This window comes from Trachypithecus francoisi, unplaced genomic scaffold, assembly GCF_009764315.1.
Source record: "Trachypithecus francoisi isolate TF-2019V2 unplaced genomic scaffold, Tfra_2.0 Lachesis_group4, whole genome shotgun sequence".
In the NCBI taxonomy this organism is placed as follows: domain Eukaryota; kingdom Metazoa; phylum Chordata; class Mammalia; order Primates; family Cercopithecidae; genus Trachypithecus; species Trachypithecus francoisi.
This window is the reverse complement of record NW_022681469.1, coordinates 115322351-115345316: the sequence shown is the minus strand read 5'-3', so window position 1 is coordinate 115345316 and position 22966 is coordinate 115322351. Positions and strand designations below refer to the sequence as shown.

The following is a 22966-nucleotide window of genomic DNA, read 5'->3' as shown; positions in this document are numbered from 1 at the left end:
TCCGGCCACTGCACTCCAGCCCAGGCGACAAAGCGAGACTCCGTCTCAAAAAAAAAAAGAAAAGAAAAGAAAAGGCGTTCTCAGACTCCCAGAAAGGAGAACAGCAAGTTTCTGTTCCACCTACTTCCTTCAAGGGCTTCCTCCAGGAAGCCTTTCCATCCTCCAGGCAGAGCTGACCCACCCTTCACGGAGCTGGGGCTGGTGTTTAATCTGCAGAGGCTGCGTGGAGTTTTGCATCCTCTTTCCAGGCGCCTGGCCTGGCCTGGATGTTAGATCTCATGCTGCACCCTGGGAGGGTGAAAGCTGGCTCCACTCAGAGGTGTCCATGCCACTCCCAGGCCCCAGCAAATAGTAGGTGTCAGTGAGTGGGTGAGAGGCATGTCTTCTGCCTCCTGGGACTCTGAGCTTCCTAGAATTGGGGCCACATTTCCTGCCTTATCTGCTTTCTCCACCAAGCAGGGCTGGGGCTGGAGGGGCATGTGTGGGGCCAGCCAGCAGGAGCCTGAGGCGAAAGGGTCTGAACCCCCTGCCTCGGACGGAGCTACCAGCAGAGACCAGGGGCCTTTCATGTCCCAGCATTCCCGACCTCCCACTCATCTGCTGCAGAAACAATGAACACGGGAACAGGACAGGATGTCCCAGAGGTCGTCCAGAGGAGGAGAGGACAGGCTGAGAGTCAAAGGTGGGGAAGCAGGAAGGACGGAGGTCAATGGCACACGTGCCATGATCTCATCAGCTCCTGAAAAACAATGACTCGACCTTCTGAGGGCCCCAACTGAGCTCAGGCAACCACATGAGGCCAGTCATTTCCTCAGTGTTCAGATAAGGAAGTGGGGGGCTCTTAGAGGAAAGGGAATGATCTTCAGGTCACATGGTCACTAGGCACTGGAGCTGGGACTGAAACCCAGGGAGACAGAGGAGAGACGGGCCAGGGCTGGGAGGTGGCAGAGGCAAGGGCTTCGGCCTTCTCATTTCCAAGCTTGGATTCCCAGGAGTCCATTCAAATGTGAAAAAAATAGTTTTTTATTTATCTAGAGAGAGAGTCTCGCTTTTTGCCCAGGCTGGAGTGCCATGGTGTGATCATAACTCACTGTAGCCTTGACCTGGACTCAAGTGATCCTCCCACCTCAGCCTCCTGAGTAGCTGAGACTATAGGTGCGTACCATCATGCCCAGATAATTTCTTAAATTTTTGGTAGAGATGGGGTCTCTCTATGTTGCCCAGCCTGGTCTCCAACTCCTGGGCTCACGTAATCCTCCCGCCTTGGCCTTCCAAAGTACTGAGATTACAGGCATGAGCCATAGTGCCTGGCTTATTTATTTATTTTTAGAGACAGGGTCTCGCTCTGTCACCCAGACTAGAGTGAAGTGGCACAATCATAGCTCAGTGCAGCCTTAAATTCCTGGGCTCAACAGATCCTCCTGCCTCAGCCAAAGAAGTAGCTAGAACTACAGGCATACACCACCATGGCTGGCTAACTTTTTAAATTTTTTTAGAGATGGGGTCTTGACCAGCCCAGGCTGGTCTTGAACTCCTGGGCTCAAGTGATCCTCTGGCCTCAGCCTCCTGAGTAGCTGGGACTACAGGTGCACACCACCATACTCAGCTAAATTTTTTGTGTTTTTATTGTAAAGACAGGGTTTCACCATCTTGCCCAGGCTGGTCTCGAATGCCTGTCCTCACATGATCCTCCAGCCTGGGCCTCCCAAAGGGCTGAGATTACAGATGTGAGCCACTGCAGCCAGCCTGATAGCAGAACCTGCTTTTCTTCTACCAGCCTCTCTTGGACTGTGGAAAAACCTCACACCAGCATCTCCCTGTCCAATCCAGAGGCTTCCAGGGAATCACTCTCTACCCCAAAACCCCCCAACATCTCCTGTGTGTCCAACCTCATTGAGTAATAGACCATCTGCTGCTTCCCCCGTCCCCATCCATCTCCCCAAGGTCCTGGGCATTGGTCCCCTTCTAAGGAGATCTGTCAGGACCTGCCTGCTAGAGTGAGGCTGGTGATTTCTGCATACATTTCCCCTAGCCGTGGCTCCCTTTTCCTGGGTTATGGCCCCATCTTCCGTGCCTCCATGCTCTTTCTTTCTACCTCCATCTATCTCTGACCAGCCTGTCCTTGGGCTCTTTGAGGCCCCAACCACTGGCATCAATCAGTCTTCTATGCCCAGTGTGGACATCAAGTACATCTAGCCAGCAAGCTCAGGCCTTAAGCCCGCCATTCTCCTCCTTGCTGTGCTCAGCTCCATTGAATTCTCCATCCTCCACCCCACCCTGCAAATCTGTTTATCTTTGCTTTTCTGGTTTCTTTCATTTTCCTCTGCCTCACCCAGATTCCAGACAAATTCTTATTTATTTATTTATTTATTTGAGACACAGTTGCTGGCGGCTCACTGCAACCTCTGCCTCCCGAGGTCAAGCGATTCTCGTGCCTCAGCCTCCCGAGTAGCTGGCATTTGCAGGCATGTGCCAGCACGCGCAGCTAAAATTATTTTTTTTTTTTTGAGATGGAGTCTCGCTTTGTCACCCAGGCTGGTGTGCAGTGGCGCAATGTGGGCTCACTGCAACCTCCACCTCCTGGGTTCAAGCAATCCTCCCACCTCAGCCTCCCAAGTAGCTGGGATTGCAGGCCTGTGCTACCACATACCGGTATTTTTTGTATTTTTAGTAGAGAGGGGGTTTCACCATGTTGGCCAGGCTGGTCTTGAACTCCTGACCTCAAGTGATCCACCCGTCTGGGCCTCCCAAAATGCTGAGATTACAGGCGTGAGCCACAACACCTGGCCTGGATTATGTACAAATTCTTCTGAATGAGACTGTCCCCTGCCTCCAACTTTTCTGCATCCCAGTAGCTGGCATCATCCCATGTCCCAGAGACTTCACACACGCCTAATGGGGCTCATCCCAACCCTCCTGTTCCTCAGCCTGCTGCTAGGGAGGCCAGGCTCAGGGTCAGTGTGTTGGCCTGCAGCCCGATATGTGCCCTCCTCCCTGGATCTCTTCCTTCTGGGTTGGGATGAAGGCATGAAGGTGGTTTGGAGTCATGAGTTCAGGCTCAGACACCTCAGACCTACCTGACCTGCTGGGGGCTTCACCCTGCCAGCCTCCGAGATGCAGTAGGATGAGAACATGCACTCTGGGGATAGGAGCCTGGATGTATGTGTGTCTGGAGGGTTGGCCGTTCCCATCTTCCAGCGTGTCTCATGTGACAGGCCAGGGTGGAAGTGTCTCTGGGTTGGCCCTTAGGCATAGGCCAGTTTGAGAATAGGAGACAGGCCGGGCGCGGTGGCTCAAGCCTGTAATCCCAGCACTTTGGGAGGCCGAGACGGGCGGATCACGAGGTCAGGAGATCGAGACCATCCTGGCTAACACGGTGAAACCCCGTCTCTACTAAAAAATACAAAAAACTAGCCGGGCGAGGTGGCGGGCGCCTGTAGTCCCAGCTACTCGGGAGGCTGAGGCAGGAGAATGGCGTGAACCCAGGAGGCGGAGCTTGCAGTGAGCTGAGATCCAGCCACTGCACTCCAGCCCCGGCGACAGAGCAAGACTCCGTCTCAAAAAAAAAAAAAAAAAAAGAGAATAGGAGACAGGAGGTGAGGGATCGCTGTAGGTGGGGTTTGCAGAGGGTGGTATTAGAGTTTTGCTGTCTCTCTGATCTTTCTTGGCCCTATTTGGAGGTGACTTCTGGGATGGAGGCCTTGCTCCTCCCCCACCCCCAACCCTGGCAGGTCTTCTCGTGTCCTCTGTAGCAGTCTCAGCCACACCATGCAGTGGACCACTGCATTGGAGGCATCCTACCCCTTCTCAAGGACATGGTCCCTTGAAGGACCCTAGATGCTGACCTGTCTCCTGTCCCACCTAGCCCACCCATAGCACCTGGCTCAGCAGAAGCTCAGGGATAACCTTGAATGACCCCTTCCAGCACTGAGACTTGCTTTCTTCAAACTAGCATCCAGATCTGGGATTACCCCACACAGCAGCCTCAGATAACTAAAGGAGCATCTGGTGAGGTCTAACCCAATCAAAAGTCTTATAATAAATAATATTTAAGAGATGAGTGTTGCTCTGTTGCCGAGGCTGGAGTGCAGTGGCGTGATCATAGCTCACTACAGCCTCGAAGTCCTAAGCTCAAGGGATCCTCCCACCTCAGCCTCCCCAGTACCTGGGACTACAGGCATGTACCACCACGCCTAGCTAATTTTTAATTGTTTTATAGAGATGGTGTCTCACTATGTTGCCCAGGCTGGTCTTGAACTCCTGGCCTCAAAGGAATCCTCCTGCCTCTGCCTCCCAAAGTGCTGGAATTACAGGCATGAGTCACTGTGTCTCAGCCTTTTTTTTTTTTTCTGAGACAGAGTCTCACGCTGTTGCCCAGGCTGGAGTGCAGTGGCACCATCTTAGCTCACTGCTACCTCCGCCTCTCAGGTTCAAGTGATTCTCGTGCCTCAGCTTCCCGAGTGGGGGATTACACGCATGTGCTGCCATGCCCAGGTAATTTTTTGTAGTTTTAGTAGACAAAGGTTTCACTGTGTTGCCCCAGTTGGTCTTGAACTCCTAACCTCAAGTGATCTGCCCGCTTGGCCTCCCAAAGTGCTGGAATTATAGGCATGAATCACCACGCCCTGTCTTCTTCTACACTTTTTTTTTTTTTTTTTTGGGACGGATTCTCGCTCTGTCACCCAAGCTAGAGTGCAGTGGCGCAATCTTGGCTTATTGCAACCTCTGCCTCCCGGGTTCAAGTGATTCTCCTGCCTCAGCCTCCCAAGTAGCTGGGGCTACAGATGCCCGCCACCACACCCAGCTAAGTTTTTGTCCCCTTTTCTTTATTTTTATTTTTATTTATTTATTTTTGAGATGGAGTCTCACTCTTTCACCCAGGCTGGAGTGCAGTGGCCGGATCTCAGCTCACTGCAAGCTCCGCCTCCCGGGTTTACACCATTCTCCTGCCTCAGCCTCCCGAGTAACTGGGACTACAGGCATCCGCCACCTCGCCCGGCTAGTTTTTTTGTATTTTTTAGTAGAGACGGGGTTTCACCGTGTTAGCCAGGATGGTCTTGATCTCCTGACCTCGTGATTCGCCCATCTCGGCCTCCCAAAGTGCTGGGATTACAGGCCTGAGCCACCGCGCCCGGCCCCCTTTTCTTTTTAAGAGGAAAAGCAATTCCTGGCCTCCCAGCCTGGGCCAGCCAAAATAACTTAGGAAGAATGTGGGCAGGCCCAAGGCCTCTCACCTCCCTCACCTCCATCTTCCAATCCTTACACTGGTACTGTTTTCTTTTTTTAAAATTATTATTTTTTGAGACAGAGTTTCGCTCTTGTCGCCCAGGCTGGAATGCAATGGCGTCATCTCTGGCTCACCGCAACCTCCGCCTCCCGGCTTCAAGCAATTCTCTTGCCTCAGCCTCCCGAGTAGCTGGGATTACAAGTATGCGCCACCACACCTTGCTAATTTTGTATTTTTAGTAGAGATGGGGTTTTTTCATGTTGGTCAGGCTGATCTCAAACTCCCAACCTCAGGTGATCTGCCTGCCTTGGCCTCCCAAAGTGCTGGGATTACAGGCGTGAGCCACCACGCCAGGCCCTGTTTTCTTAAAATCACTGGTGAACACTCCACTTCTTGGAGACCCGCAATGTAAACTGGGCAAACAGAATGGCTTGTTTTCATCTGTGTTGGGGCCTGAAATGAGATAGTGACTAGATTTTGAGGCTGAGTAATTGCGTTTACTGGGTTCATGGACACAAACTCCTGTAGGGCCTAGATATTTATCAGCACAGCCAAGGCCTGGGGGACAGTTTTGAGTTTCAGCTCCAACACTTCCTGCATGCCAAAGCTGCGTCAGCCTCTTTTTTTAAATAAACAAAAAACATTTAGTCACAGAAATGTTCAAGAATATGCAAAAGTAGAGAAAATATAGTAATAAAATCCTGCTTCAGCAGTCATCAACATTTGGCTAATCTTGTTTCATCCGTGTACCCTCAAACACTGTTCCAAACCCCAACATTTTTTTTTTTTCTTGTGAAATGGTCTCACTCTGCCACCCAGGCTGGAGTGCAGAGGCGAGATCCTGGCTCACTGCAACCGCCGCCTCCTGGGTTCAAGTGATTCTCATGCCTCAGCCTCCTAAGTAGCTGGGACTATGGGACTTCAGGCACGTGCCACCAAGTCTGGCTAATATTTTGTACTTTTTAGTAGAGACGAGGTTTTGCCATGTTGCCCAGGCTGGTCTCGAACACCTGAGCTCAGGCAACTTGCCCGCCTTGGCCTCCTAAAGTGCTGGGATTACAGGCTTGAGCCACTGCGCTCAGCCTTGATACTTTTCAATTTAAGGTAAAATACAGCATGATTTATTAACTTTTTTTTTTTTTTTTTTTTTTTTTGAGACAGAGTCTAGCTCTGTCACCAGGCTGGAGTGCAGTGGCACAATCTTGGCTCACTGCAACCTCCATCTCCTGAGTTGGTGTCAAGTGATTGTCCTGCCTCAGCCTCCCGAGTAGTTGGGACTACAGGTGCCTGTCACCACACCCGGCTAATTGTTTTGTATTTGTATTTTATTTTATTATTATTTTTTGAGGCAGAGTCTTACTCTGTTACCTATGCTGGAGTCCAGTTGCACGATCTCAGCTCACTGCAACATACGCCTCCTGGGTTCAAGCAATTCTTGTGTCTCAGCTTCCCAAGTAGCTCGGATTACAGGTGTGCACCATTACGCCTGGCTAATTTTTGTATTTCTTTTTTTTTCTGAGGCGGAATCTCGCTCTGTCGCCCAGGCTGGAGTGCAGTGGTGCGATCTCAGCTCACTGCAAGCTCTGCCTCCTGGGTTCACACCATTCTCCTGCCTCAGCCTCCTGAGTATCTGGGACTACAGGCGCCCACCACCACGCCCGGCTAATTTTTTTTATTTTTATTTTTAGTAGAGACAGGGTTTCACTGTGTCAGCCAGGATGGTCTTGATCTCCTGACCTCGTGATTCACCCGCCTCAGCCTCCCAAAGTGCTGGGATTACAGGCGTGAGCCACCACGCCCAGTCAATTTTTGTATTTTTAGTAGAGACAAGGTTTCACCATGTTGGCCAGGCTGGTCTTGAACTACTGACCTCGAGTGATCCATCCGCTCTGGCCTCCCAAAGTGCTGGGATTACAGGCGTAAGCCACCGTGCCTGGCCTGATGTTTAAAAACTTTTTAATCATATAAAATGTGTACATTTCCAAAGTCCGATATACAAAACAAAATATATTCAGAGGAATCTAGACTCTTTGTCTTTCATTCTATTCTCTCCCTATGTCACCATTAAAAATTTTTAATTTATAATCCCAGTTTAAAAAGTTATATTTGGACCTAGCTATTTTTTTTCACAATTGAACAGAGATAATAGACATACTTTCTTGTTCTTAACTTTAGCAGGAAAGCCTCTAGTGTTTCACCATCGAGATCTTCCTTTAAAATCCTTTTTGTAAAATATGGGCTATGCTATCCATTCTATCTGATGTTCCACAGCACTTCCTGGAAAGATAAAATGAACAATGTGGAAACTCTCATAATGAAAAGTGGTACACAAACATGCCTGTTGACTGAGCATCAATCAATTCCAGGAAAGCCTCAAGATTCCTGAACCTCTTTGAAGCACTCTAGAGAGTTAAAAAAAAAAAAGAGTAAGAAAGGATTCCTGAACCCACTTCCACTTACATTTTACACAAAAATAAACGGAGGCTTGCAGAATTGAGGGAACCTGCCCCAAGTAACATAAGGAGCAGGTGGGAGCTCTTATTTCCTTTTCTGCAATTCAGGAGTCTTCTGCTACCCGGAAAAGCTCAGGGCCCAGGATAAATCCACTGACATTAAAAATGAAGAAAACTGAACTCAAGGCTGGGTGCAGTGGCTACTGCCTGTAATCCCAGCACTTTGGGAGGCCAAGGCAGGTGAACCACTTGAGGTCAGGAGTTCGGGACCAACGTGGCCAACATGGTGAATCCCTGTCTCTACTAAAAATACAAAAAAATTAGCTGGGCGTGGAGGTAGGCGCTTGTAATCCCAGCTACTTGGGAGGCTAAGGTGGGAGAATTGCTTGAACACGGGAGGCAGAGGTTGCAGTGAGCTGAGATTGTGCCACAGCCTCCAGCCTGGGCGACAGAGCGAGACTCCATCTCAAAAAACAAACCGGCCGGGCACGGTGGCTCAAGCCTGTAATCCCAGCACTTTGGGAGGCCAAGACGGGCGGATCACGAGGTCAGGAGATCGAGACCATCCTGGCGAACACGGTGAAACCCCGTCTCTACTAAAAAAATACAAAAAACTAGCCGGGCGAGGTGGTGGGCGCCTGTAGTCCCAGCTACTTGGGAGGCTGAGGCAGGAGAATGGCATAAACCCAGGAGGCGGAGCTTGCAGTGAGCCGAGATCGCGCCACTGCACTCCAGCCTGGGCGACAGAGCGAGACTCCGTCTCAAAAAAAAAAAAAAAAAAAAAAGAAAGACAAACCAAAACATTGAATCCACAATACAGAGTTTTTTGTTTGTTTGTTTCTGAGGCAGGGTCTTGCTCTGTCGCCCAGGCTAGAGCGCAGTGGTATCAGAGCTCACTGCAGCCTGGAACTCCTGGGCTCAAGTGATGCTCCCGCCTCAGCCTTCCCAGTAGCTGGGACTACAGGCAAGCACCACCACCACGCCCGGCTAAAATTAAATTTTTCTGGTAGAGATTGGGATTGGTGGTGTGGGGTCTCGGTATGTTGCCCATGCTTGTCTCTAACTCAGAGTTTCAAGCCATCTTCCCGACTCGGCCTCTCAAAGAATTGGAATTGCAGGAATGCGCCACCGCACCCGTTCCAGGTATCTACTTTTTATACAAATTAATATTTCAGGGAACTCTCGAAGGTAAAAGTAGTCACAAAAAGCTGCAAAAGTTGTTGTGTCCCAGGACGGAGTCCGGGGTGGGGTCGGCGACCCTCGCCCGCACTCATACAGGGAAGCTCTGGTCCGAGTTTGGAGGTAACGGAACACCGGAAATGCTGTAGAGGTCCGAGTGGGGAGGTCAGGGCACACTGGACGGTTACCTTAAAGCTGCCAGGCGCGGTGGCTCACACCTGTAATCCCAGCACTTTGGGAGGCCGAGGTGGGCGGATCACGAGGAGTTCGAGACCAGCCTGACCAACATGGTGAAACCCCATCTCTACTAAAAATACAAAAATTAGCCGGGCGTGGTGGCGCGCGCCTGTAATCCCAGCTACTCAGGAGGCTGAGGCAGGAGAATCTCTTGAACCTGGGAGGCGGAGGTTGCAGTGAGCCGAAATCGCGCCCCTGCACTCCACCCCGGACTATAGAGAGAGGCTCAGTCTAAAAAAAAAAAAATGCTGCCCCATTTGGCGCCCCAGGAATGAGGACTGACACACTGGGCACTGGGCATCGCAGCACTAGCCGGACTAAGATTCCTCTGGGCAACTCAGCCATGGCAGAGTTTTCAAGAGGAGAAGTGGCCCTGATGAGGAGCCGTAGGGCTTCAACCGTTCCCAAAACACCTCAAAAACACTTCGGCTTGGGGGTGGTGCCAAGACTGTGAGTGCGTGCAACACTTCGGCTTGGGGGTAGTGCCAAGGCTGTGAGTGCGGAAGCCCGCCGGGAACCTGGGGGCGGGGCGAGGGAAATGACGCCTGGGAGCGCCAATAGGGTGGGTGGAGCTGCTGACTCCGCCCCCCGAAGGAAAGGGTTAACGGTTTCCGGTAGCGGTGTCTAGGAGGGGCGGGTGAAATGAGGTGGTGAGGCTGTGTCGCCTGACTCTTGGACCGCCTGCGATCCCCCCCGCATCTCCGCACCCTCAAGACACCTCCAAAGATGATGGGCTGTGGAGAGTCAGAGCTGGAGTTGGCGGACGGGGAAGAAGCCGCGGCGGTCTCGGGACCACCCCCGGAGCCCCGAGCCCCGGAACCCCGAGCCCCACTGCCCGAGCCCGGCCTGGACTTGAGCCTGAGCCTGCGGCCCGACAGCCCTGAGCCGCGTCACGGCAGCCCCGGGCGGCGGAAGGGGCGGGGGGTGCATCGGGGCGCGGCTCGGCAGCGACGGCAGGTGAGCGTGGGAGGCTGGCCCCCGGTCTGCGACGGCCTCGCGCCCACCTAGTCACCCTCCTGCTCTCTGCTCCCAGGTCCGTTTCCGCCTGACGCCGCCCTCCCCGGTGCGGTCCAAGCCGCAGCCTGCGGTGCCGCAGGAGCTGGAGATGCCCGTGCTGCAGAGCAGCCTGGCCTTGGGCCTGGAGCTGCGGGCCACAGCCGGGAGCCACTTTGATGCCGCGAAGGCCGTGGAGGAACAGCTAAGAAAGTCGTTCCAGATCCGCTGCGGCCTGGAGGAGAGCGTGTCCGAGGGTGAGGGGGGCGGGCGGCCGGCCGCGCGCGGGAGTCGGGGCGAGGGGCGCCACTCACCTCCGCCCCCGCTGCGCTCCCAGGGCTGAACGTGCCGCGCTCCAAGCGGCTCTTCCGGGACCTGGTGCGCCTGCAGGTGCCGGAGGAACAGGTTCTGAACGCTGCGCTCAGGGAGAAATTGGCTCTCCTGCCGCCACAGACTCGAGCCCCGCCCCCAAAGGTGATGGTGTCTGGGCGTGGGGCTTCCTCCATGTACCCCCTTACCCGGATTCTTCCAGAGTGTAACCTTGCTTTGGGCCCCACCTCCCAACAGGAGCCACCTGGGCCGGGGCCAGACATGACCATCTTGTGTGACCCAGAAACACTATTTTATGAATCTCCACACCTGACCCTGGACGGTCTGTCCCCTCTCCGGCTTCAACTCCGGCCCCGCCCTTCAGAGGACACCTTCCTCATGCACCGGACACTGAGGCGATGGGAAGCGTAGTAGACCCCAAAGATCCCTGGAGGGCTAGTTCGTATTTTTCTGTTAAACTATTTGTTAGAATAAACTAATTTTGCTAATAAATGGGACTCTTCCTGGAGGCCTAAAATGGGGTTAAAAGCTCTCTGGGGGTTATCCACTTAGCCTCAGGTTGAAAGCTGCCTGGAAGTCGAGTTTGGGGGCCTTCTTGGAACTTGGGCGAGTCATGGCAAGTGGAAAACACCGTCCATATTAGAGGTTTACTTAGATACTTCTCCGTTCACAACCTTACCTGCCTGTCTGACTTCAGCCACAGCTACTGCCTGTTTTTGATCACGCAGCGATTGTTCATCACTTTTTTTTTTTTTTTTTGAGGCGGAGTTTCACTCTTGTTGCCCAGGCTGGAGTGCAATGGATGGCACGATCTCGGCTCACCGCAACCTCCGCGTCCCACGTGCAAGCAATTCTGCCTCAGCCTCCCTAGTAGCTTGGATTATAGGCATGTGCCACCATGCCCAGCTAATTTTGTATTTTTAGTAGCGACGGGAGTTTCTCCATGTTGGTCAGGCTGGTCTCGAACTCGCGACCTCAGGTGATCCGCCCGCCTCGGCCTCCCAAAGTGTTGGGATTACAGGCGTGAGCCACCGCGCCCGGCCTCATCACTTACTCTGATCTCCCAAAATGCAGGGCCCAGCCTATCACACTTCACAGAGGCCTTCCCTGATTACCTGTCTCAAGGAGCTTGCAAGCCAGCTGTTTGCATTGTTACTGAAATTATCTCCTTGCTTTTTACCTTGAAGAGCCTTGCCCATCCTGTTTACACCTGACCTGAATACTCAGTATGTTTGAAGTTCCAGTAACACCTAACAAGCCCCCGAAGAGCTTCATGTTGTTAATTGCCTATAAGTCTGATTCCACAGCACAAAAAAGGTGCTGGTGTGTCCCTGAGCATTTGATCCAAAGCACTTTTGCCTGCCTCCACCGCCAACTCTTTACAAGTTAGCCTTCTGGCTGGGTGCGGTGGCTCGCGCCTGTTATCCCAGCACTTTGGGAGGCTGAGGCGGGTGGATCACTTGAGGTCAGGAGTTTGAGACCAGACTAGTCAACATGGTGAAACCCCATGTCTACTAAAAATACAAAAAATTAGCCGGGCATGGTGGTGCGTGCCTATAATCCTAGCTACTTGGGAGGCTGAGGCAGGAGAATTACTTGAACCAGGGAGGTGGAGGTTGCAGTAAGCTGAGATCACACCACTGCTCTCCAGCCTGATGACAGAACGAATCTCCATCTCAGAAAAACAAAAACCAAAAATTTAGCCTTCTGCCCGAAGCCCCTACAGGGTTTTTCTGGGAAGGGAAGGCAGACTCCAAGTTCCACACCAAAATTTGCATTACCTTTTCCTGACTAGGCTTCTGTGTACTTGCGTGTGGACTTGACTAGTGTTCAACAATCAACCCAACCACTGAAAAACTTGTCTTCCTTGAAACAGTAGAGAGAAACAACACAAGTTCTGGGGGGAGGCACCACCCATCCCCCACCAGCTAGAAAGTACCCAACACAGGTGTGGGGGCCACTGCCCTAGACATCAAGTTTATTGTGCTGTTCTCACATTCAAAACCCAACCCCCTCTCCCACTGGGGGAGGACGGAGGGAAGGATTTTCACAGTACCTGTGTGCCTCCCTGCCAGGCTTTCCCCTTGATCCCTCAGTCCATCTATCCATGGTCCACTGAAATGCAGCTAGGGACAACAGCCGAGGATAAATGGGAATCTCTCTCCTTGGGAGAATAAGAGGAAAGGGCTAGAGAATTTGATATCCTCCCACCTCCCATGCCCTAAGAGAACAGAGGTCAGCAAACAGTCCATCCCATCCAGCCTGGGAGGCTGGGGGAGAGGAAGATGATGGTGACTCCAGCACAGCCAGCCTTGCTGCACAGGTGCCAGAGGCGTAGGGAGGAGGCTGAGGCAGCGACGGAAGAAAAGCTTTCTTTGCAGATCCAAGAAAGGAAACTATTTTTGGAGTCAGAAAGGAAAGACCCTGGGACACTTTCCTCTTCCCTCAGGTCCTTAGGAGCAGCGAGGGCATCCTCTTCACGCTTTCTGTTCAGGGAGCCACTTAGTGGCTGGGGGATCGGGCCTTGTGGAACAGGTACACAGGACGCTGGAAGCCTGAGGGGAGAGAGAGTGATCAGAAGGGGTTGGCAGCACCTCAAGAATCCCCACGGGGGTCTGCACTCTTTCAGCCAGGACCGGCCTCCCTGACAAAATAAACCCGCCTTACCTTTAGAGGTGTTGTGGGGTGTGGCCACAAGCTCATAGCTGGAGAAGCCCACGTCTGGGGATGTCAGGTAGGAACTGAACTGCTCTGGCTTCAGTTGGATTCGGTAGTAGTTCTTGTAGATTGTTTCCTAAGGAGAGAGGTAAGGGACCACACTTCAGCACACTGCCACCTCCCCTGGCCAAGGGCGATGCCCACTTCGGGGTCTTTTCTTGCCTCAACCAAAGGAAGGATTATTCCCTCCACACCCAACTCACCGTAAGGGTCTTTCTCTTGCCATATGACGACCAGGGTTGGGGCTCTAGGACCAGGATGCCTCCAGGGCGTAGGTGCCGGTAGATCCGGCGAAACATGCGCTTCAGGCCCTCGTCTCCCCAGTTCAGATGCACCCACTTGGTGAGGCTGAGGCAGAGCACCACATCATACTCAGGTGTTTGGGCCTCCACCAGGTCATCTCGATCCAGCACATAATTACCCTGAGGGCAAGTACCGGCAGGCAGTGAGGTCAACAGAGGGAATGGAAGAACTCCTACTCCCAGGCAACCTGCTCTGAGGCCAACACAGTCCTGCGGCCTCACTTTAGCCCATGGCCACGTTCTTCTCAGACTAACTCCCAAAAGGTGCCTGCCCTCTTTGAGTTTTGTTTTCTCCTCTACACCTTCCTGCCTCTGCTTCTTCCTACTGATGGTAAGCCAAAAACGTTGAGGGAGCCGGAGTAATTTTAAATGTTGCAAATTATCCATGAGGTCTTCTAAAGCTGGGGTCCCAAGACCATATCCTGTGCTTATTCTCACCCACAGACATTAAGTGGAGTGACTGCAGGTTTTGCAAGGGTAACCAACCCAGGTTTCAAAGGCAGACCTGTGGTTCCTTCCCTGCAGTTGGGGCTGGCAAAGTTTCACGCCTATTCTTTCCTTTCTCTGAGAGAAATGAAGAGCCACATCCTTTAGGAAGCCTTTTCTAGAAGATAAGCTCATCACAACCCTCTAAAAAGACCATTCTTCAAGGCTTAACCCAACACAATGCCAAAGATCCCAGCAGGCAGCCTAACTGGAGAGTTCTCTGGGGAGCTGTGTGGGGTCAGGGGACTCCGCTGGGCATGGGGCTCTCCTCTCTGCAGAGGAGTTTCTGGTTCTTCCCTCTCCCACTATCTAGGGTAAATGTGGAGAGGATCTACAGCCAAGTCCCTTGGGTTCCTGACACACTTCAACAAACTGTCTAGAAAAACAAAAGCCGCTGATGGGAGCAAGGTGGCTATCAAAGGGCAGAAACGCCACTATTAGTCTGCTGCTACCCTAATCTCCTCCCTAGAAGACATTCCATGCCCGACCCCCATTCTCAGGCTCCTTCAGTCAATCTGAGGACCAAGTTCGACCAAGTTCCACCTGGATCGAAATTCCCTAGTGAGCAGCAGCCTTCAAGGGAAGGGAAGGTGGACCAGTGTAGATTATAGGTCAAGCCCAAAGCACTGCAAAAAAAAAAAAAAAAAAAAAAAAAAAGAGTCTTCCTTTATGTTGGAGATCCTTGCAGTCATGAGAAAGGACTCCAGGGTCAATGCCCCAAGATAGAGAACCCACCTTTCCAGGTTATAAGAGGGGAGAGATGCCCAGCAGAGACTCTCACTTGCCAACCCAGACCCCTCTTTTGAGTATCTGGGTCATAACCTTCCCTGCCACATTCCCGTTTAATCTCACCTTCACACCTGACCCCTATTCCAAGAGCCTCTGGACCCTCTTACCGTGACGAAGACAACATTGTTGGGGAAGACTGATGTGTCCGCTCCATCCAAGGGCACTTGGGGGGCAGCGATGGGACCCCGGCTGGCAGTCAGCGAGGCTGGGAAGCAGCTCCTCTTTCGAACGGTGGTGGTCCCTTCCTCACCCTCTGTCCCCGGGTCCCCCTCCAAAGTCTGGGGTGGGAGGCGCAGTTCCTCGGAAAGGTAGTGTCGGATGTTCTGACGGGCAGAATGGATGAGCCGAGAATCTATATCCAGGCCCACCATGCGGGACGGGCCCCACTTGCAGGCAATGCTCAGGGTCAGATGGCCCACATTGCAGCCCAGATCTAGGACGTCCCGGCCCCGAAACCACTCAGGCTTCAACACCCGAAGGCGCCCATCCTCACAGGAAGGATTGCGGTACCCATAGTATTTGCAGTAATTCCCATACTGGAACTTGCGCTGTTGCTTTTTGAAGCCTGTTGCAGGCAGTGGGTGGTGGTGGTGGTGGCGGCCTCCCCAACTCCCTCGGCCCTTTTCCTTGGAACCCTGGCCTCCACCCCTAGCCCCTGCCTCCGACTTGCTGGAAGTCCTGCGACGTTTGCGATGTCGGGAGGAGGAAGATGGGGGTGCAGAGGTAACTGAGGCAGCTGGAGGGGCTGATAGGGAGCCTGAGGGACCCTGTAGAGCAGATGGAAGCGGAGACACCACTTCATCCCTGCAGTTGATGGCTGTGTTGAGTTCATAGGGTTGGGGGGCATCCCGGTTCTGGCCTCTGTGCCGCGGCTGCTGTGAGGCGCCCTCCCCGTGGAGTGAGGGGGTGAGAGGGGCTGTGGGCAGCACGGGGTGGCTCTCACTCCCTCCGGCTGCCTGCTGCTGCTGGTGGTGCTGTCCCCGGTGTCTATGCCGCTTCCGACCAGTCTTGAGTGGCGAAGCAAGAACTACATGGCCCTCATCAGCGCAAGTATTGAGACTGAGCGGGTCAGTAATATCTTTGGGGATGAGGATCTCCACTGGATCTCGCCCTTTGGCCGGAAGGGGGGATGACTTAGGGGTCTCCGCGTTGAGGGCGCGGCTCACTTCCTCATCCAGGAGGCTATTCAGGTTCAGGGGATCAAAGATATTGCCCCCCAGGAGGAAGTTGGAGGGTAACACAGAGTCACAGTCCGAATTCACCCGCCTGCGCCTCTTGAAGGCCGGATGTTTGAAGCCTCCCCCGCCTCCCCCTACATTACAGCTATTTCTCCTCTTGCCCCCGCCCCCCCCAGGTGGCCGGTGGGGCTGATAGCCATTGCGGGGTCGAGGAGGAGCAGGGGGACCCAGCTCTGTCCCGCCCCCTCCCCGGCGCTCCTCCCCCACGTCCGGGGGAGCGGCTCGCCCCGGGGGATCCGACAGGAGGGCCTCCCCGTGCGACTGCGCCTGGGGGCCACCTCCTCGGTGCTGCTGCGCCTGGGGACCACCGGGGGGGGTGGCCGCGGCCCCGGGGCTCTCTCGACCGACCCCAGCGGCCGGGGACCCCGCAGACGGCGCGCAAGGACCCGGACCACGCTCCGTCCCGCCGCAGAGCTCCCCAGAGGCGGCCTCTTGGTGCGGTGGCACAGTGGGGCCGCCCCCTCCGCCCGACTCATCTTTGAGCGGCGGCGGCGGGGCCGGCACCAGAAACGGCTCCTTCTCCGCCGCCATCTCGATCATTTCCTCCCCTTATTCCGTCCCAGTCGGGGTAACGAAGGGGATCAGGGGGCTTAACCCCCCCTGCCTGGACCCTGCTCCCTTCCCCCCCTTTCCCGAGTGCGCGCGCAGCTTTGCTCTTCTCGCCTAGTCTCGCGCCCCAGCGCCTCCCCGCGAAGTGCGCCCCACTCGCCCGCGAGACCAAAACAAGATGCCCGCGAGACCCGAACTACTCGAGCACTCAACCGCGCGTGCGCCGACCCCTTTCTCCTCCGCCACTACCACCCGGCCGCGAGCGCGCACGGCAAGCGCGCGTTCCCTTCGCCCCGGAACCACGCATGCGCACTCCGCCACCACACTGGTTGCGCGCGCATTGGAGTACGAACCAACTTAACGGCTCTGGGAGTTTAAATATAACCCCCCCCCCCCCACAGACCCCGCAAAAGCCCACCACCCCAAACTGACACCCTACTTCCCTGCGCAGCTATGTCCGGCCCTACTGATCTCCTTTGTCTCTGCCGCGCGATCCCACCCACCGTAGGCGGGGGACGGGAGCTGGTGTGAAAAGGTCTCCTTGACACCCGACCCTTGTTCCTGAGGAATGAGTCTCAGCGGTCTCCACCCGGCTCTAAATCCAACAACCTCCCCACCCCGCCTCCTTCCTCCCCCTAGTGGGCAGCGCCTGCGCACACCCTTTTGGGCTTGCGCGGGTACAGGCAGCACGTGCTGAAGGTGGCGCCCCGCCTCCCGTCTTAGGGGTAGGGCCTGCGACGTCGCTTCCTTAAGTTTGGTAAACGCAGCGTGCGTCAGCGCGATCCGAGGGGCGGGGCTTCCCGACGAAGGGCGGCGCTCATGAATTATTCATGAGCTGTTGGTAGCACACCTCCCCCCTCTGCCCATCTTCTTAGAAGCGCTTCCGAAGGAGCAGAGAGACCCTACAAAGCCGAGGAAGGGCAGGAGTGGAACTGGGCTCAGTAAAACGCGATAGGTCATTATAACTCACCCCCCTCGAAAATATTCTCTGTTGAATTGGGGAAAAAGAAAAAGCACTAAAACAGCCGGTGTTGTCTAACTTCCTCTTCCCCCGAAACGGCTGAGTCGTTCTCTGGTTCCTCTGCCTTCCCCCAATCGCAATCACCTGGAGACGCCACACCACGCCTTCCTCTCCGCCTCCACACCCACGGCCCGGACCCCAACGCCTCCGCCCATTCCCGACGCCCGCTCACTGGCCCGTCAGCTCACGGACCTCCCCAAACGCCCGCGGCAGCTCCGCGCCGACTTATATACCAGAGAGTGTGGGCGGGGACGGGGGTTCGGTCCGCGCTGGGCCCCCCGCTTCGGCCAATGAGGAAGAAGCGGATCTGCGCCGTTTTCCCGGGGAGATTCGCCGCCCGGTCTTCCTGCCAGCGGAGTGCTGGGCCGAGGAGCGGGTGACAGGGGTGACAGTGGGGTCCCGGAAAGTCTCAAATAAAATCCTAAAGTGAGGGCGTGAAGGAGACCAGCAGGAAGAGGAGGAATCAGGGAACGGAAAGAGGGAGGAAAAGGCAGTCTGAAACAGAGAAAAGTTAGTAAGATGTGCTTCAAGAACAATCAGGCGCTGAGGCCGCCGCCTAAAAATATGTGACACCAAAGAGGATTCTGGGATTTGTAGTTTTCCCGGGACGTTCGGGTGAAAGATGGCGGAATTACCTCAGCCGCGGAAACGCAGACGCTGTTTCCAGTTGCGCATGCGCCTCAGACCCCGCGAGCGCGAAGTCCGGGGGTGGAGCTAGCGTGCAGGGCGTCCTCGTGCCTTTTCTTGGTGGCGGGAAACCTGGGTCGAGGTGTGAGAGGCTTGCGGAGTCGCTGCGCCAGCTGGTTCTGCACCTCGCCTTTAGGTCCTCCTTGTTCCTGAAGGTAGCCGGCTAGTTTCTGGTTGTAGGTGAAGGTGCTAGGCGCCGCCAGTCCTGGCACCCGTTGCCTGAGGAGAAACTTTCTCAGGGCGACAACCAGCTCTTGGCCCTTTTTCCTCAGAATCTGTCGCTCCCAAGAAACAGACAAAAATAGCCCAATCTCCTGGCGGGCACCGACAATATGAGTGAGAATGAGGATCACGGTGCCTTTGGCGGGAGTGGGAGTGGAGGGGAGATACCCTCATGGTGGGAGGAAGGGAAGGAATGGGAAAGAGAGAAGGGGACGCCACCGTTTTAGGGGAGAGGCGAGGACGTGTGGCTCAGGGAAACCTCCGAACTGAACCCCTATCCCTGAGAGATAATAAGGGGTGAGGGAAGAGGAAAATGGGAGCACCCCTGAAATGGGAAGAACTTCTCCCCAAAACTTCTTCCCTTTGGATTGCAAGGTGCATTTGGGATTGGGGCTTTTTAAAAAATTATCTTTTTTTTTTATTATTTTTTTAAAAGACAGTCTTGCTCTGTCGCCCAGGCTGGAGTGCAGTGGTGCGATCTCCGCTCACTACAACCTCCGCCTGCCGAGTTCAAGCGATTCTCCTGCCTCAGCCTCCTGAGGAGCTGGGGTTACAGGCGCCCACCACCACGCCCAGCTAATTTTGTATTTTTAGTAGAGGTAGAGTTTCTCCATGTTGGCCAGGCTGGTCTCGAACTCCTGACCTCAGGGGATCCGCCCGTCTTGGCCTCCCAAAATTCTGGGATTACAGGCACGCCTCACCGTGCCCGGCTAATTTTTCTGTATTTTTAGTAGAGACGGGGTTTCACGTATTGGCTAGGCTGATCTTGAACTCCTGACTTCAGGTGATCCACCTGCCTCTTCTTTCTTGTTAAATGTTTTAAATCAGGCTTGCTGAGCTTGTGCACAAACATGAAGGAAGCAAGCAAGGGAGGGAAGGGGGAGGAAGGAAGGAGGGGGAGGGGAGGAGAAGAGAGAGGAAGGGGGGAAGGGGGAGGGAGGGGGAGAGAGGAGGGGGTGAAGAGACGAAGGGAAAAAGGGGAGGGAGAGGAAGGATGGAGGAGGGAGAGGAAGGATGGAGGAGGGAGAGGAAGGATGGAGGAGGGAGAGGAAGGACGGAGGAGGGGAGGTGGGGAACCGTGGAGGGGAAGCCAGGAAGGGAGGAGGGGGGGTAGGAAGGAGAGGGGGAGGAAAGAGGGAAGGGGGAAGGAGGAGGAGAGGGAAGGGGGAAGGAGGAGGGAGAGGGAAGGGGGAAGGAGGAGGGAGAGGGAAGGGGGAAGGAGGAGGGAGAGGGAAGGGGGAAGGAGGAGGGAGAGGGAAGGGGGAAGGAGGAGGGAGAGGGAAGGGGGAAGGAGGAGGGAGAGGGAAGGGGGAAGGAGGAGGAGAGGGAAGGGGGAAGGAGGAGGGAGAGGGAAGGGGGAAGGAGGAGGGAGAGGGAAGGGGGAAGGAGGAGGGAGAGGGAAGGGGGAAGGAGGAGGGAGAGGGAAGGGGGAAGGAGGAGGGAGAGGAAGGGGGAAGGAGGAGGGGGAGAAAGGAGAAGGGGAGGAAGAGAGGAAGGAGGGAGGGAGGAAGAGGAGGGAGGAAAGGAGGAGGAAGGGAGGGAAGAGGGAGAGGAGGGAAGGAGGAAGGGAGGGAAGAGGGAGAGGAGGGAAGGAGGAAGGGAGGGAAGAGGGAGAGGAGGGAAGGAGGAAGGGAGGGAAGAGGGAGAGGAGGGAAGGAGGAAGGGAGGGAAGAGGGAGAGGAGGGAAGGAGGAAGGGAGGGAAGAGGGAGAGGAGGGAAGGAGGAAGGGAGGGAAGAGGGAGAGGAGGGAAGGAAGAAGGAGAGGGAGGGAGGACGGGAGGAGGACAAGGAAGGAAGGAGGGAGGGAGGAAGAGGAGGGAGGAAAGGAGGAGGAAGGGAGGGAAGAGGGAGGAAGGGAAAAAGGAAAGAAGGAAGGAAACTGCTGTTAGTTAATTGATGCACGAAAATAAGCAGGAGTCCACATACTGTTATTAACGCATAAAGGAAGATCAGACTCTGGCTTAAGAAAGATTTGAAATATACCTTTTGTTTTTTTTTGAGATGGAGTCTCGCTCATTTTGCCCAGGCTGGAGTGCAAATAGCACGATCTTGGCTCACTGCAGCCTCCACTTCCTGGGTTCAAGTGATTCTCCTCCTTCAGCCTGCCGATTAGCTGAGATTACAGGTGCCTGCCACCACACCCCGCTAATTTTTGTATTTTAGTGGAGACGGGGCTTCACCATGTTGGTCAGGCTGGTCTTGAACTCCTGACCTCAGGTGATCTGACCACCTTGGCCTCCCAAAGTGCTGGAATTACAGGCGTGAGCCACTGCGCCCGGCTGAAATATACTCTTTACCACTTTTTTGAGACTCAGGGAGTCTGGATTAGATGACAATGCTGAAGGGTTTACTTCTCTTAGACCAAGGATTTGAGGAACAAGGTAAAGAAGGAATGATTGGATGGTTAGGAGGAGGAAGTGTGGGAACACATTCTGAATGGTGTGTAGGGAGAGAGAATTACCGTTTATTTTTTAAAAATTGGCAAGACTAGGCCGGGCGCGGTGGCTCAAGCCTGTAATCCCAGCACTTTGGGAGGCCGAGGCGGGCGGATCACGAGGTCAGGAGATCGAGACCATCTTGGCTAACATGGTGAAACCCCGTCTCTACTAAAAATACAAAAAATTAGCCGGGCGTGGTGGCGGGCGCCTGTAGTCCCAGCTACTCGGAGGCTGAGGCGGGAGAATGGCATGAACCCGGGAGGCGGAGCTTGCAGTGAGCCGAGATCGCGCCACTGCACTCCAGCCTGGGCGACACAGCCAGACTCCGTCTCAGAAAAAAAAAAAAAAAAAAAAAAAAAAAAATGGCAAGACTGAGAAGTTATTTCACTAGGTCAGTTCTCAAACTTTTTGGTCTGAGAACCCTTTTATACTCTTAAATTATGGAGAACTCCAAAGAGCTTTTATTTGGTTTGTATCTGTTGATATAAACATATTAGAAATTAAAATTGAGAAACATTTAAAGTTTGATTAGAAATAATATGTTAACCTAAACAGGTTTTTATGAAAAATACATTTTCCTAAACAAAAGAAAATTTAGCATGAGGAATGGTGGTGTTTTACATTTTTACAGATCTCTTCATGTCTGGCTTAATAGAAAACAACTGGGTTCTCATCAGTTTCTGCATTTAGTCTGTTGGGATATCTTGTTTTTGTAAAAGTACATGAGAAAATCAACCTTAATACAGATAGGTAGTTGGAAAAGGGAGAGGACCCCCAAGGATTCTGGGACCACACTTAGAACTGCTGAGTTAGATGATTTCATCTCAAAATTTATGTGATGATTTTTAATGTTCTAAGCGAAATAAAACTGTTTTGAGATCCTCATTCACTTTCCCTGGTTCCCTTTATTATTTCTAAGTTCTTTTTCCCTCCTTTTTTACCCTCATTTCGTATGTTGAGTGATGGGAATATGGTTTCTGCAACTGTACTGGTTCTTTTACATTCTTTTTTTTTTTTTTTTTTTTGAGCCTGAGTCTGGCTCTGTCACCCAGGCTGGAGTGCAGTGGCCGGATCTCAGCTCACTGCAAGCTCCACCTCCCGGGTTTACGCCATTCTCCTGCCTCAGCCTCCCAAGTAGCTGGGACTACAGGTGCCCGCCACCTCGCCCGGCTAGTTTTTTGTATTTTTTAGTAGAGACGGGGTTTCACCGTGTTCGCCAGGATAGTCTCCATCTCCTGACCTCGTGATCCGCCCGTCTCAGCCTCCCAAAGTGCTGGGATTACAGGCTTGAGCCACCGCGCCCGGGGGTTCTTTTACATTCTTATTTAAAGCCTTTGCCCCTCTTATTAAAGCCTTTCCCTCAACCCCACATCCTGCCCCTCTTCATCTAAGGTAAGAAAAGAGAAATTAAAACCTCAAATTTTATTCCTGAGTCTACAGCCTCTAGGCATTTAGTAGCTGTACAGAAGAAAGTTAGTGGTATTTTATATATTTACTAACTGTCTATATTTTTTTTCCTCTCTCTCTGAACCAGCTTTCAGTATTTGTTATTGTGAAAGAAGTTAATTCACCTGAAACAGAGGAGGGGCAACCTGAGTTCTCAGAAAGTTACTTCCTGGCCTTCCCTTCTTCATTGATCAGGTTAGAGCTTTTGTTTGAAAGCAGTGTTCCTCACATGCACAGATTATACATATTATGTGATACTATTTATCACTGTTTATAGATTTATTACATCTTACTAGCTCAACAGTGAACCACAATTCTATCTCGTTGGTTGGGGCTCCAGAAACATACTTTGGCCTAGGAAGATCTTTACAGGTTTAGATAAGGATTTGAACCTAAATACTGGAAATGTTTTGTATTTTTAGATTAGTCAAAATACTCTCTTTTATTTTTTTTTTGTTTGTTTGTTTGAGACGGAGTCTTGCTCTGCCACCCAGGCTGGAGTGCAATGGCCGGATCTCAGCTCACTGCAAGCTCCGCCTCCTGGGTTTACGCCATTCTCCTGCCTCAGCCTCCCGAGTAGCTGGGACTACAGGCGTCCGCCTCGTCGCCCGGCTAGTTTTTTGTATTTTTAAGTAGAGACAGGGTTTCACC

At 53.4% G+C, this 22966-nt stretch overlaps 3 protein-coding genes across 8 annotated transcripts in view; 2 read left to right on the top strand and 1 right to left on the bottom strand.

The window, feature by feature from the left end:
- Positions 1 to 9635: 9635 nt before the first annotated feature.
- On the top strand, positions 9636 to 10911 carry PPP1R35 (protein phosphatase 1 regulatory subunit 35). Its single transcript, XM_033193078.1, has 4 exons — positions 9636 to 10053; positions 10130 to 10346; positions 10427 to 10563; positions 10657 to 10911. Exons 1-4 carry the CDS (start codon positions 9823 to 9825, stop codon positions 10828 to 10830), a joined length of 759 nt encoding a protein of 252 aa, XP_033048969.1. The 5' UTR covers positions 9636 to 9822; the 3' UTR covers positions 10831 to 10911.
- Positions 10912 to 12368: 1457 nt separating this feature from the next.
- On the bottom strand, positions 12369 to 17567 carry MEPCE (methylphosphate capping enzyme). Its single transcript, XM_033192066.1, has 4 exons — positions 14822 to 17567; positions 13341 to 13559; positions 13087 to 13213; positions 12369 to 12974 (listed from the first exon to the last, which is right to left on the bottom strand). Exons 1-4 carry the CDS (start codon positions 16490 to 16492, stop codon positions 12922 to 12924), a joined length of 2070 nt encoding a protein of 689 aa, XP_033047957.1. The 5' UTR covers positions 16493 to 17567; the 3' UTR covers positions 12369 to 12921.
- Positions 17568 to 17907: 340 nt separating this feature from the next.
- Positions 17908 to 22966, top strand: part of ZCWPW1 (zinc finger CW-type and PWWP domain containing 1) — a 30176-nt gene continuing 25117 nt past the window's right edge. For 3 of the 6 annotated variants that reach the window (XM_033192073.1, XM_033192071.1, XM_033192068.1), the window contains exons 1-2: positions 18188 to 18364; positions 22404 to 22510. The gene's annotated coding sequence lies outside the window, so the exon portion shown is untranslated. Of the gene's footprint in view, positions 18033 to 18148; positions 18365 to 20626; positions 20813 to 22403; positions 22511 to 22966 lie in introns of those variants that run through there. The other 3 variants (XM_033192069.1, XM_033192072.1, XM_033192070.1) reach the window with 3 other exon arrangements.